Here is a 16051-nt window from a genome sequence, read left to right as displayed (position 1 = left end):
TAGAAGACTGTCTGGTGAAAAATCAGGTAAAGAAGGAAGATTTGGAGGCTATACGGCAGGATGTTTCGTCATTATTACGGAAAGCCAAGCCTCCGAAAAGGAATTTGCCTAGAGATGAATTGGCCGCGTTGAAAACGTTACGCGATGATCCAGACCTTACTATTCTTCGAGCGGATAAGGGAAATGCGACGGTTGTACTTAATACTTCAGATTATAACCAGAAAATTAGGGAATTATTAGCGGATACCACAACCTACAAACATGTAAAGACGGACCCGACTATGAAAGTATTGAAAACCACTAAAGAACTAATTAGTGATTACTCGGAGAGCCTTGATCTGAATGTTGCAAGTTTAGTTCCTGACTGCCCCGTGCCTCCAAAGTTGTATGGGTTGCCAAAAATACACAAACCTAGTGCCCCACTACGTCCCATAGTGAGCCAGATAGATGCTCCCACATATAAATTGGCTCAGTACCTCGCGGGAGCCCTCTCAGCATTACGTGGTAACACTAGCACGCATACAAAGGATTCTTACCATTTCATCGGTGAGATTAAAGACCTAACATTGACTGATGATGAGATCATGGTCAGTTTTGACGTCCAGTCGCTATTTACAAGCCTACCGGTACAAGACTGCATTGAAATTGTCAAGAAGAGTGTTAGCGACGCTCTAACACGACAGTAGATGATTCTAAGTTAATTTAAATCGAATAGTTTAAGATTGTATTCTTAATAAAGATTTTATCGTTTAGGTAGGCAAATTCGCTCTAGATTGTTATTAGTTCGTAAGTAACATGTATATACGCGTTATTTTATAGCCTAGGATTAGTTATGTATCTAGGTTTCATTCGATTTCATAAGAAAAGGTCAAATTATTTCCCTTGAATTCCTAATCCCATAGTAAAAAGAGTGAGATAAAGCATTAGAAAGAGATTAAAATGTAGATTCGTTAATTGGCTCACGAATTATAGCCAATCATAAGAAAATGTAGACAAGGATAGGTAAGAATGAGCAGGACGCACGATCAACTTCTCATTGGTCACACAAAATCCGCCGAGCATTTCGATATCGCTCAGATTTTACTATGGAGTTAGTACGTTCGATCAAATATCACGTAAATTATAAATATCCGACCATAATAATGTATGTAGAAATCATAGAGAATAATATCGTTTATCGATCAGTGCAGGTACTATTGTCATAGGCCTAGCCAAAGTATTGTATTCGGCCAGCGAAAGGGCAAAAAACCCGCGCTATTGTCCTCGACGCGAGCGGACAATAGCCCGTATTGTGTGAGTATTACTGAGAAGAACAGAAGAGATTCGCTAATCGAGTAGCCTAATGGTTTAGATGTTAGGATACATAAGTTTTAATTCGATAATTACGTGATTAATTAAGTAAACATAATGTAAGCGATAACGAGATAACTAAAATCGAGGCGATGGCGGCCGGATAGCGTCATTAGCCAATCAGAGCCCTTCGAATCGAACGAATGGAAATCGATCTTATCTCCTTATCGTAGGAGCTTTCCTTTTCTTAAATTTTCGTATAAATACAGGGAAGGACGACTGGGTAGACACAGTATCGGAAAAGCAGCTTCTACTATCAAAAAGTCCTCAAGAAAACCTGAAGAAGTTTAAAGTGCCCAGTCGTTCTACTCTCAGTTACCGTGTTAGGAGTATTTTTATACCTTGTACCGCGATTAATAAAAGTCAGTTTTTACAAGTGTCGTAATTAGTTTAATTCGAATTCGTGGATAGTTATCCTGGTCCTTCGAGGGTGAGTCGGCGTGGGAACGGACACGTCTCGGCAGTACGAGTGGCGGCGGCAGGGCGTGCCAGCGACCAGACTCTACAACTGAGCTCCGGAGGCTATAGTGCGTCGCGGACTGCATTATTTTCTGGTCCTTCGAGGAGCCGGATTTCCTGTCAGCCCATCGAGACGTCGTGTTCAAGCCCATGTCTCTCAATATGGTAAAAACGAGGTCGAAGTCAGCGTCGCGGATCGACGAAGACAGGCAGCGCTTCCTAGACGAGGGCGCGGCGGCGGCTCAAGCGCGTGAGCTCGCCCGCGTAGCTGCAGAGAGGGCCGGAGGCGCCGACGCGGAGCGTCTCTCCCCTCCACCTGCCGAGTCGACCGGCGCAGAAAGGACCAATCAGCGCGCTGCGAGTGCCGAGCCGCTCGGCGCAGCGGCCGCGCTACCACCGATCGAACCCAGGTTTGGGGACTTACCGAGGCCACCGAGGTCTCCATCGCAAGATACAATGATGCTGTGGAGCAAGGATCTCAAGAAGCGCTTACGGCGTCTATCGAGACCGACACCGATACCGTCACGTCATCCGAAGACAGTCACCAGAGACTATACGACGTCACAACCGCAGGTAACTCCTAGGGAGGCAAGCACCCCGTATGCCCCTACCCGCTCTCATTCCGTGCGTTCGTGCGCGAGTACTATCGTCGAAGCCAGAGTCTCCCAGATCGAGTTGGAAGCGGACGAGCGGCTAGCGGCGATCAAGAAAAAGGAGTTACAACTCGAAGCCGACTTAATTCGTAAGCGGCTAGAAACCCAGAAGCTGCAAATACGTGCAGAAGGTAGTACGACCGACGCGGTTTCCGATCCAGACGACGTCGAGCCGCAAAAACAAAGAAGAATCCTTAAGTGGATGGACGAATCGCAGGACAAGACGCGAACCGAGCCCGTCAAGTCCAACAAAAGGTTAGCCAACGAGCCACCGCCAGACTACGACACTCCCAGGCGACCTACGCAGGCGGAGCGGCATATTCGACGTCGCTCACCGAGCCGCGAGGATCGTCGGCGATCGTTATCGCCACCGGACGAGCCCCGTACGCCGCACACGGCACGTACGCAGCTCACGAACGAAGGTACGGTTGCGGAGTCTATGCTGCAGTTATTCGAGAGAATGCAAATGGCGGCTCGTCCGGCACCGAAAGATATATTCGAGTTGCCCCACTTCTACGGCGATGTAAGTGAGTGGCGAAGTTTCTACAATACGTACACCGAGACGTCGAAGAGATACAAGTTTACGGACTACGAAAACGTCGCGAGACTGCGTATGGCGTTACGCGGGGACGCGAAGACGTGCGTGTCACACGTCCTATCGACCGCTACGAAACCAGACATGATAATGCGGATATTGAAGAAGCAGTTTGGCCGAAGCGAAGTGCTTTTGGACAAGGCGATCGAAGATTTGCGAAGACTGCCGCAGTTGGGACCGAGCGCGAACGATCTCAACACTTTCGCAATCAAGATTATGAACATAGTGTCAACAATCATAGACGTCGACCGAAGACACTATGCCGATAATCCGATGCTCATACGAGAAGTCACGGACCGATTATCGCCTCATTTACGCAGCAGATGGTGCGACTATGCAGCCAGGCATCGGGACATCGACGATCCGGAGATTCTACAACTCGCGGATTTCCTGATGGAGGAGAGCGAGCAAGAGATGTCGTTCTGTCACGCTCGCGCGGCCCCGAGGCGCGCGCAGACCCCGTATGCACCGCCGCACGCGCGCGCGACCGGCGCTCGACTGACTGCATCCGCGCCGCGCTACCCCACTCCGGCTACCGCGAACGCGAGCCGCTACGCGATTGGCCCGAAAGTCACGTACGCCGCTCGTCATGTAAACGTCGCGAAGTCAACGTGCCTGTATTGTGGGGGCAATCATTCGACACCGGACTGTCGTAAGCTCGCCACACAGAGCATAGGAGCGAGATGGGAATGGGCGAAGCTGAACAGGATCTGCTACAGATGTATGGACGCGAAACATCTCAAGATTCAATGTAAGGCGAAAGCGTGTGGCGTGGCAGGCTGCCCGCACGTGCATCATCGATTACTCCATGCTGACCCGATGCAGGAGCCAAACGAAGACACTACAATGGCGGTAACTCTGTCTGCGCAACGAGCGGTTGCCCCTCCGAGAGTTACGTCATCGGTCGAGCCAGCGGCGAGAGCGGAGCCGCGGCCCTCAGAACGAGAGGACAACGACCCACGCGTGTACGTGTCATCGACCCCGAACTATAACGTGCTGCTCAAGGTGCTACCTGTTACGGTAACAGGCCCGAAAGGTACAGTTCAAATTTTTGCCTTTTTAGACGACGGATCGACGCTATCAATGATAGATCAAGATGTCGCGGACGAGATAGGAGCAGTGGGCGAGGACGAGCCCCTCTGTATCCGCGGAATACGCAATCTGAAGCATACATCAATCACGCAAACGGTAAAGGCAACAGTGAGATCTGCACGAGGAGGCACCGCACACGGGATCGTCGTAAAAACAGTAGAAGGTTTGGGAATCAGATCGCAGTCGCTCAATAAAGCCGAGTTAATGAAGTACGAGCATCTCGCAGACCTAGGAGACGAGTGCTACACAGGTACGGGAGTACCACAGATGCTGATTGGAGGTGACTTTAGTCATTTAATAACTCCCATGGAGATAAGGCAGGGCGGCGAGGACGAGCCGTGCGCGATGAAGACTCCATTGGGATGGGCATTTTTCGGAAGAATGCCGCGTATAATTCGTACCGTCGAGCAAACAGTCATGCATTGTCGTACCGACGACGAAGACTTGAACGAGCAAGTGAAGAAACATTGGTCGATCGAGGCGCTTGGAGTAACACAGAAAGAAAATGTAAGTCCGAGCGATCAGCGAGCCATCGACATATTCAACGCTACGGTACGCAAAACTACGAGAGGCCGGTACGAGGTAGGACAACTGTGGGCGTCCGACGAAGTGAAGCTACCACCGAGTTATGTAATGGCACGATCGAGATTGCATAATCTGGAATCGCGAATGCGACGCGATAAGGACTTTGCCGCGGACTACGCAGCCCAGATACGGAAGTTACTACAAAAAGGATATGCTGAACGCATAATGGAACCACCACAAACCGATCGAACTTGGTTTTTGCCGCATTTCAGCGTGTTTAACCTCAACAAAGGAAAAGGGAGAGCCGTATTCGACTGCGCAGCAAAAAGCCAAGGAAACAGTCTGAATGATTACATCTTAGCGGGACCGGACTTGCTACAGAGCCTGTTAGGCATACTACTGAGGTTTCGCGAATGGAGCTTCGCAGTAGTAGCGGACATACAGGAGATGTTTCTTCAGATCCAGATACGAGCCGAGGACCAACAGAGCCAGCTCTTCTTGTGGCGAGGTACAAGAAGAGACATGGAGCCGCAGGTTTACAAACTTAATCGAGTTTGTTTTGGGAACGTGTCGTCACCTTTTCTCGCGCATTCCGTGCGCAACCGGAATGCGATCGATAACGCAGATAAGTATCCCGAGGCGGTCTACGATATCCAGAACAACCACTACATGGATGACTACGTGGCGTCATACAAAACCGAAAACGAGCTGTTAAGAACATCATCGCAGGTACGAGACTCTCACGCCGAAGGGAACTTTCACTTGCGAGGCTACGCGAGTAACAGCGAACGATTGCTAGCGAGTATAGAGCCGGAATTGCACGCACAGGAGCCGACGCATCTAGGCGAGAGACAGCAGACCGTTCTAGGTATGACCTGGGACCCTAGCACCGATACGCTAGGCTACAACACGAAGATGCTGCGTGTACCGGAGGCCGTGAAGACTCGCGAGCGACTGCCGACAAAAAGGGAGCTACTTAGCGCGATAATGTCCATTTACGACCCGATGGGACTTATCGCACAATACGTAATAAGCGCGAAGATTATTTTTCAACGAGTATGGGCGAAAGGGACGACATGGGACGCACCGTTACCGAACGAAGAAGCCGAAGACTTTTTTCAGTGGCTGAAAGCACTGAAATTTGTAGCGACTCTACGCATTCCGAGGCAATACGAGTCGCCGAGTAGAGTAACAAGGTACACTCTACACATTTTTACAGACGCATCGACCGAGGCATATTGCGCTGTAGCGTATTGGCGCATAGAGAACGCGGAACACGAAGTGCAGGTCAGCCTGGCGGCGGGTAAGAGTAGGGTTTGTCCCCTGAAAGTACTTTCCGTGCCGAGGCTGGAGCTGACAGCTGCAATTATCGGAGTCCGACTGGCAGACACAATAAAAAACGAACAGAGATACGATATTGAAAAAGTAAGTTATTGGACGGACTCGCAAGTGCTGCTAGGATGGATCAGAGACGACGCACGAAACTACAAGCCGTTCGTGTCACACCGCTTAGCTGAAATAGCTGAAAAATCGGACCGACAAGCGTGGAGGTACGTGCCGACCGACGTGAACCCGGCAGACCACGCTACACGAGGCAAGCCGACGAGGAAAATCGACATCGACGACGATTGGTATAAAGGCCCGCCATTTCTACGCCGACCCGAGGCGGAGTGGCCGAGTCAAAATATCACTGAAAAACCGAGTGAAGACCTCCCTGAAAAGAAGTCTAACGTGAAGGCGGAGACCACGCTGACTACGACTATATCGAGACCGGACCCATCGAGCGTGTTACCGGACATACGACGTTTCAGTAACTACGATCGACTAATCAACTCTACAGCCTACGTGTTGCTATTCGTAGAAAAATTGAAAACGAGAAATAGAAGACTACAGCTTCAAGTAAGTCACATTAAGCGAGCCGAGCATATGTGGCTACAAAATAGTCAGCGGAGGAGCTTCCCGGACGAGATACGAACACTGAACGCGGGACGAGAACTGGAGAAGAAATCGAGATTATACACTCTAGCACCCGAGCTGAGCGATGACGGCGTGCTACGTATGAAAACCCGCTTAGGTAGCGCTCCAGTCTTGTACTCATCACTGCATCCTGTTATATTAGACGGAAGGGATCCATTTACCAGATTAATGGTCCTACGAGCTCACAGACGATCAGCGCATATACATAACGAGGCCGTTATAAATCAATTGCGTCAAAATTATTGGATTTTGCAGTTACGACCGACCGTGAAAGCTGTGGCGCGAGATTGCGCGCTGTGCAGGCTACGCCGAGCCTTGCCGCGCGCGCAACCTCTTGGCGACCTACCACCCGAGCGACTACAGGCTTACCAGAGGCCATTCACCTACACCGCGCAAGATTACCTAGGTCCTATGTACGTGACCATAGGCCGACGACGAGAGAAGCGCTGGGTGTGTCTGTACACATGCCTAGCAACACGAGCCATACACTTGGAAAGTGTATACAGCCTGTCAACGGACAGCGCACTCCTCGCGCTACGTCGCTTCGCAGCGAGGCGAGGATGGCCGAGCACCATGTATAGCGACAACGCAACGTGCTTTAAGGCCGCATCGAACGAGCTGCGTGAGGCCTACCGACAATGGCTTCCGCAACTACAAACCTACGGCGTGCAACAGCGAATGAATTGGAAATTCATTCCCCCCGGCAACCCCTCGGCAGGCGGAGCTTGGGAGCGCATGGTGCGCACCGTGAAGACAGCAATGCTCTATACATTCAATACTAGAGCCCCGAAACCCGAAGTTTTCGAAACTATATTGACCGAAATCGAAAATATCGTCAACCGAAGACCGCTTACACACGTCAACGTAGACCCGGACAGCGAAGAAAGTCTCACACCGGCACACTTTCTTTTGCTCCAAAACGCTAACCTACCGATGATTGGAGCCTACGACGAGAACGAGACGAGACAATGGAAAGCTGCCCAGGCGCTAGCTGACCACTTCTGGCGGCGCTGGACGAAGGAATACTTCCCACTTCTGGCACCACGCAAGTCGTCCGATGACGGAGGGCGACAGATCCAGCCGGGAGATGTGGTCATCATATCCGAGCCGAACGGACCACGTAGCGTGTGGCCCAAAGGAGTCGTCGAGATCGTCTACCATGGACCCGACGGACGGGTTCGCTCCGCAGACATCAGGACGAGGCACGGGACGCTACGCAGGCCAACCTGTAGGCTTGCGGTCATCGCGTCGCAACCCAGACACCAGGAGTCTTCGACTGCGGGGACAAAATGTTAGCGACGCTCTAACACGACAGTAGATGATTCTAAGTTAATTTAAATCGAATAGTTTAAGATTGTATTCTTAATAAAGATTTTATCGTTTAGGTAGGCAAATTCGCTCTAGATTGTTATTAGTTCGTAAGTAACATGTATATACGCGTTATTTTATAGCCTAGGATTAGTTATGTATCTAGGTTTCATTCGATTTCATAAGAAAAGGTCAAATTATTTCCCTTGAATTCCTAATCCCATAGTAAAAAGAGTGAGATAAAGCATTAGAAAGAGATTAAAATGTAGATTCGTTAATTGGCTCACGAATTATAGCCAATCATAAGAAAATGTAGACAAGGATAGGTAAGAATGAGCAGGACGCACGATCAACTTCTCATTGGTCACACAAAATCCGCCGAGCATTTCGATATCGCTCAGATTTTACTATGGAGTTAGTACGTTCGATCAAATATCACGTAAATTATAAATATCCGACCATAATAATGTATGTAGAAATCATAGAGAATAATATCGTTTATCGATCAGTGCAGGTACTATTGTCATAGGCCTAGCCAAAGTATTGTATTCGGCCAGCGAAAGGGCAAAAAACCCGCGCTATTGTCCTCGACGCGAGCGGACAATAGCCCGTATTGTGTGAGTATTACTGAGAAGAACAGAAGAGATTCGCTAATCGAGTAGCCTAATGGTTTAGATGTTAGGATACATAAGTTTTAATTCGATAATTACGTGATTAATTAAGTAAACATAATGTAAGCGATAACGAGATAACTAAAATCGAGGCGATGGCGGCCGGATAGCGTCATTAGCCAATCAGAGCCCTTCGAATCGAACGAATGGAAATCGATCTTATCTCCTTATCGTAGGAGCTTTCCTTTTCTTAAATTTTCGTATAAATACAGGGAAGGACGACTGGGTAGACACAGTATCGGAAAAGCAGCTTCTACTATCAAAAAGTCCTCAAGAAAACCTGAAGAAGTTTAAAGTGCCCAGTCGTTCTACTCTCAGTTACCGTGTTAGGAGTATTTTTATACCTTGTACCGCGATTAATAAAAGTCAGTTTTTACAAGTGTCGTAATTAGTTTAATTCGAATTCGTGGATAGTTATCCTGGTCCTTCGAGGGTGAGTCGGCGTGGGAACGGACACGTCTCGGCAGTACGAGTGGCGGCGGCAGGGCGTGCCAGCGACCAGACTCTACAACTGAGCTCCGGAGGCTATAGTGCGTCGCGGACTGCATTAAAGAGGTTATGTGAGCAGAACATGTCAGAGGAATATGCTAAGCTGTTGGAACATTGCCTTACATCTGGCTACTTGCTATGGAATGGTGAATTCTACCTTCAAGTCGACGGCGTGGCCATGGGGTCTCCGGTGTCTCCAGTAGTCGCTGACATCTTTATGGAGGACTTCGAGGAGAGGGCACTCTCATTGGCTCCTGTGCGACCGAAGATATTTAAAAGATACGTAGATGACACTTTTACTATACTTCCAAAAAGTAGTGTTTCAACTTTCTTGGATCACCTAAATTCCATCCATAGCAAAATAAAATTTACTATGGAGTTGGAAAAAGACTGTTCTCTCCCCTTCTTAGATGTATTGGTAAAAAGAAATCCTGATAACACCCTAGGTCGCACTGTGTATAGGAAACCTACTCATACTGATAGGTACTTAAATGGCAAATCTCATCACCATCCCAGTCAACTTGTTACAGTAGGCAAATCTTTGTTTCAGAGAGCCCAGAGGATATGTGATGACCAGCATCTGGCCGCGGAGCTCCAGCATGCCAGGCGCGCGCTCCAGGCAAACGAGCTCAGGATACCGCGGGTCAACCAGAGGTCCCACATTAAGATCCCCACAGTCGAGCGCAGGCCTGCCATTCTGCCTTTTGTCAGGGGGGTCACGGACAGGATCAGCCACATCTTGAAGCGTGCTTCTATAAAAACACATTTCAAGCCAATGAAGAAGATGTCACAATTCCTGAGGCCTGTAAAATGCAATACCCCTCTACAGACTGCAGGAGTGTACAGGCTGGACTGTGAGTGTGGCCTATCATATGTCGGGCAGACGAAACGGAGCATTTCCACTCGGGTGAAGGAACACATAGCTGATGTCAAGCACCGTCGACCTAGGTCTGCTGTCTGTGAGCATGTCATGGATAAAGCCAATCACTCAATCAAGTTTGATAAGCCTCTGGTTCTTGCCAAGGAGAAGCGTTACATACCCAGAATGCTGCGCGAGGCCATTGAGATTAAGAAATATCCAAACTTTAATAGGGAAGATGGCTTTTCTCTACCACCAGCTTGGGATCCTGTAGTCCACCTGATAAAGGAGCAAGCGAGACATAGACTGTGAGACCGTAGTGTTGGATGATGCTGGACATTCTGATGTTTTGAAAAGATGTGTCCCGCCGAGTTTGTTGCCGGTCCCATATTGGGATACCCTCCTACAATTTAGGAGGGAATTAAATCTTCTCGGGTCCGTGGTGTAGGGTTGGAGCCGGTTGGGCGGAGGTGGGTCCATACGCAAGGAATAATTTGCGACCGGTCGCTGCTTGCGATGGGTCTATCTCTATGGCAGCCACCTGTCCGGTGGTTGGCATGGTGAATGGTCTCGGGGGGAGCACAAGTTGCAGAGAACCTCGAGGCAAAACTGGTTGTGCTCCTTCCCGAGGTTACCGCCTGTTAACTGCCTGGTTCTACCGTAGAAACAGGCAGAACAGAAACAACCAGTTGAATCATCTTGGGGTGAGCTTTGCAACGGATCGAACACCAGGCTCGGAGGTAGATGATGTCATCCGCATGACACCATCTACTACTGGGCCAGGAAAGAGAACCAGTGCAAAGAACACCCCCCACCATCCCTCATATGGATCTATGTTTGCGTGCCAACGTCGAGAAGCCACTGTAGGTTCGTCTTCGTTAACGGAGGCGAACATGCAGGGGCAGAACGATGGTGGCGCGCAAATAAAGATCCATATCCCGTAAAATCAACCGTAAGCGATGACGTGGCATGTCGCAGCGGGCTTTTCATCCACAAAGAAGGATGATTAGCGGTAGAATGCCACCCGCGTGTTTGTGCCGTGCGCGGGGACCCGTACGGGTGGAGAAGGAGATCCTGGGAGCGGGTGCGAAGCGGGGGTCTGTAGTCGTTATCCCCGTTAGACGAAGTTCCTTTGGCTCTAGATTCATCTCACACGGGAGGTCTTGGCTTAGCCAGCCAGGATCAATCGGCTGTTGTGTCCAGTCAGATGGCCACGTGGCGAGTTTCCTGGAGTGTAGGGGTCTGTAATCGGCGGAGCACGATTCCTGTGTTGGCTGTGGAGCTGACTAAGGTTTTGGCACCGTGCGGATTCATGGGCAACGCACTCTGGGACGCTATATCAGCTAGGTATCTCTGATGTGTCAAAGCATCCCAAATGTGAGGCTCCAAGGAGGGTGGGGAGCCTAGCTGCTGAAAATTTTCCTGTTGGTTTATGGATAACATAATACCTAAAACGACGGTAGGAGGAGAAAAAGCCGGACCCGTACGGGATGAGGCAAAGGCGCATAGCGCAAAGGTTGCTGCACCAGCTGGGAGTGGACCTGTCCCTGACAGGAACACGGGAGCAGGTGGCAGTAAGGCATGGAGGTCCGCAAGGACGGAGGGCGCGCATGGCGCGAAAAGCAGAGGCCATGGTGGAGCAGGCCACTCCAAAGGTACCACCAGATCTTTTCCCCAAGGGTTGAAAAGTGGATGCGTTCAGCAAGTTCCCGTAAGGGGACCGACTAACGCGGGTGCTGGAGGAGTAGGCAGCGGAACGATGGCCCACTGCGAGAGGCAAGCAGGAGCACCACTTCCAAATCCTGCTGGCGTTGCTCCGGGCGCCCATGACAGTGCGGCCACGCCCAAGGGTGTGGACGAGCAGTCGGGTGGAGGAGCCGCTATGTCCAGGAGGCAGAAGAGGCGTGCGAAGGCGCGAATTGCGAGGACGGACGCGCAAATGGTGGCCGGACCCAACACTAGTGGAGCGGGAAGGCCACCAAATAAGAGGCCACTGGGGGCCAGTGGCGACTCGTCTCTGCTCGCTAGCGACCCCAAAAGAACGAAGGTGGGAGGATCGTTTGCGGAAGTCGTGGCGAGCGAGAAGATGGCCATCGTCCCAGTGGCCTTTCCAGCTGAGAAGGTGATGCAGGAGCACATGCCGGCGATCGTAGGAGCTCTGCTCCTATTCCTTGATGAGGCCGCCGAACCTATGCCCGACATCACACTCGGCAACCTTGTGGGGGGCGCGCTCAGCGTAACCTGCAAGGGGAGGGAGACCGTGGAATGGCTCAGCACGGTGATCGGAGGTGGTGAGATTGCCGGGCTGCGCCTAAAGGTCATGAGTGCCAGAGACCTGCCGAAACCGGTCAAGATGGCCTGGAAAACGGTGGTTGATGGCAGTCAGGACATCACGAGAGCCCTCAGAGTGCTGCAGAGGAGGAACCCGAGGCTGCACACAAGCGAGTGGAAGATAGTCGACACCGTGGGGTCGGGGCCGAGCACCAGGCGAATCGTCCTGATGGACCGGGTGTCGGCCGCCGTCATCAAGGAGGCCGACTATGTTCTGCACTCTGGGCTCGACACCAGCCACTTCAAGCTCCTGGAAGAAGGGAGGGAGCAGGGGCCTGAGGGGGCTGAGATCGGGGCCTGTGGGGTAGTACCCGAGGAGGCTACGGTTGCTACGGTGACAGGGGAGGCCCCGGAACGGGAAGCGCCACCAACTGGCGACGCACCTGTGGAGGTGGCTGGGGACCGGTCGGAGGAGACGGGGGATGTGGTGCAGCCCGGGGGGGACTACGCTGAACCGTTCATGGCTCGGGCATCGTCACCGAACTCGGTGGCGGGGTCAGAGTACCTGAGCGGTTTTTCGGAACTCTACCTGGACGGCAACATATCACCCATGTCTTACAACGACGGGGACGACACGGTCCAAGAAGTGGCTGCTGATCTCAGCACCACCAAACATTAAAAAGCCGCAATGGAGGGTATAAGGTGCGTACAGATAAATCTTCAGCACAATAAAGCAGCCACTGCCCTTCTGGCTAGGCAGCTAAAAAGCGACAAGTTCGATATTGCTCTTATTCAAGAACCATATATTTACAAAGGCGAGATAAGAGGCTTAAACGGTACTGGCGGGACAATGTTGTATGTTTGTCCTGAAAGTAATATGAGGACATGTATTTATGTTAAAAATGGCATTGACGCTATGCTTCTACATGCTTTCTGTTCCAGGGATCTGACTACGGTCAAGATCCAAAACAAGGGGGGGGGTAAGGCTCTAATCTTCTCATCAGCCTACCTTCCCTACGAGGCAGCAGATCCAATCACTGGGCAACTGCGGGATCTTGCTGTCTACTGCAGCCAGGCGAACACCGACCTGATCATCGGCTGCGACGCGAACGCACACCACGTCATCTGGGGAAGCTCGGATGTCAACAGAAGAGGGGAGAAGGTACTGGATTTTCTGGTAAGCTCTTCCTTACAATTATTAAACAAAGGCAATGAACCGACATTCGTCAATGCTAGGCGGGGTGAGGTTATTGATATAACGCTAGCGTCCAACAACGCGAGTAGTAAGATTAGCTCATGGCATGTCTCTGGGGAGATTTCTTTATCGGACCATAGATACATATGCTTTAGGTATAAGACTAAAATTCAATTAGAAATTATACGCAAACGGAATCCCAGAAACACCGACTGGTTAGCGTTCAAAAGCGACTTGAAGGCGGAACTGGGAGACCTTAAAGGCAAGCTAAACTCTATCAGTGACATAGAACTTGAATCAGACCGAATGGTACAAGCTGTTTATACAGCCTGGGCAAACAACTGCCCGGAAAAGAAAATCCTGGCGAAGAAGGTGCCCTGGTGGAACCCGGAGATCGCAAAACTCCGGAAGGAAACCAGGGCTGTCTTCAACGATGCTAAAAGGACTAAGGACTTTCAGCATTATGCGCAGAAACTCACTGAATACAGCAAAGCGGTGAGGAAAGCAAAAAGGAAGGCATGGATGAACCATTGCGATCAAATTAGGTCCATACCGGAAGGCATGAGACTTACAAAAGCGCTAGCCACAACGAAGTCAGTTCCGCTCACTTCAGTTAGAAGAAGTGATGGAGGAATGACTGAAACGGGGTTAGAAACCCTAAAAGTCATGTGTAACACACACTTCCCAGGCTCGATAATACACCAGAGCGTAACGGACGATATAGTAACTAGTGTGGTGGAACAACCCACTAGCACTACCAGGTACAACTGGGACACGTCTAAAAAGGTAGTAGATCACGATAAGATACAATGGGCACTATCAACATTTCAGCCATACAAAGCCCCGGAGCCAGATGGAATCTACCCCATACTACTACAAGAGGGCGCCAATGTACTAATACCACACTTAGGTAGACTGTACAGAGCGTGCATAGCTTTCGGACACGTGCCACGTGTGTGGAGGATGGTAAAAGTAACATACCTGCCTAAACCAGGCAAAGCAGATTACACAGAAGCCAAATCGTACAGGCCGATAAGTCTGTCATCATTTTTCCTCAAAACATTGGAGAAACTGGTAGACAGACATATAAGGGATGGTCCTCTTAAGAGACATCCACTGCACCAATTGCAATGTGCGTACCAGCCGGGTAAATCGACTGAAACGGCACTGCACCTGGTGACAACCAAAGCAGAGCAGGCGATAGAGAACAAGGAACTATGCCTAGCCACTTTTCTAGACGTGGAGGGGGCATTTGACCGCACCACGTATCAGGCAATCAGCACTGCAGCATCTAAACATGGCATAGAACCGACAATCTGTAGATGGATTGGTACTATGCTAAATAGCCGACTAATAAAGTCCACCCTCATGGGAGATGAAATATTAGCCACGGCCACGAAGGGTTGCCCACAGGGGGGGGTTCTTTCACCGACTCTCTGGAGCCTGGTAGTGAACTCACTGCTGGAAGAACTAAACAAAGGCCCAATATACACGGTAGGGTATGCAGATGATTTAGTGATTCTTGTAAACGGGAAATTCCCGGGAACGGTATCGGAAATCATGAATACAGCACTGAAGCAAGTGGAGAGGTGGTGCAACCATCATCAGCTCTCCATCAATCCTGGCAAAACAGTAGTAGTACCGTTTACCAGGAAAAAGACCCTTAACGGCATGAAACAGCTGAAGCTTTATGGAAGGGTTCTGGAAATGTCCGATGAAGTGAAATATCTAGGTTTAACACTAGATAAAGAACTGAACTGGAAAAAGCATGTCGAAACTACCATAACCAAGGCACTGAGGGTGTTTGGAATGTGTAGAACGGCATATGGCAAAACGTGGGGTTTAAACCCAAAGGTACTGAGATGGATCTATACCATGATGGTAAGACCTATCATTCTGTACGGATGCCTGGCATGGTGGCCAAGGACACTAAAGAGCACATGCAGGGATGCCCTTACGAAAATACAAAGAACGGCGTGCATGGCTATTACTGGCGCGTTTAGAACGACGCCAACAGCGGCGATGGAGGTACTACTAGACCTCCCGCCGCTGCACCTAGTGATACAATCTGAGGCGCGGAAATCGTTACACAGGCTGGCTTTGACAGGCCTCTGGAGCGATAACAAGCCAAAGACTAAACACACAAACATGGAATGTGACAATTTCATGAAAAGGATTACGAATATGGGCTGCGATAAGATGCAACCCAAGTTTGTGTTCCGTAAGAATTTTAATGTTAAAGTTCCAACAAGGGCTGAATGGACCGAAGGTCTTGAAGCACCAATGTCTGATGAAAATGACATCATATGGTACACAGACGGGTCCAAGACAGATTCTGGTACTGGGGCAGGCATTTATGCAAATGACTTTAGTAGTAGCATAAGCATGGGCAATTACGCCACTGTCTTCCAAGCCGAGACATACGCTATAATTGCCTGTGCACATGAGAATATAGTTAGGCAAACCCAAGGGAAGAATATCTATATTCTCAGCGACAGCCAAGCTGCACTCAAAGCGCTTAAGGCGCCTAGAGTGGACTCTAGACTGGTATACAATGGCATCCAAGCTCTGAACAAGCTTGGAAGGCAAAACAAAGTGCAACTGGTG

General features: G+C 50.1%; 1 protein-coding gene across 1 annotated transcript; it reads left to right on the top strand.

Annotated features, from left to right (window-relative positions):
• The first annotated feature begins 1971 nt into the window (after positions 1–1971).
• On the top strand, positions 1972–7947 carry LOC134742795 (uncharacterized). The gene has a single exon (XM_063675981.1). The coding sequence runs from the start codon at positions 1972–1974 to the stop codon at positions 7945–7947; it is 5976 nt and encodes a 1991-aa protein (XP_063532051.1).
• The last annotated feature ends 8104 nt before the right edge of the window (positions 7948–16051 follow it).

Source organism: Cydia strobilella, chromosome 7 (genome assembly GCF_947568885.1).
Source record: "Cydia strobilella chromosome 7, ilCydStro3.1, whole genome shotgun sequence".
NCBI classification, from domain to species: Eukaryota; Metazoa; Arthropoda; class Insecta; order Lepidoptera; family Tortricidae; genus Cydia; species Cydia strobilella.
The sequence above is the reverse complement of the archived record's forward strand: the minus strand, read 5'-3'. Positions and strand labels throughout refer to the sequence as shown.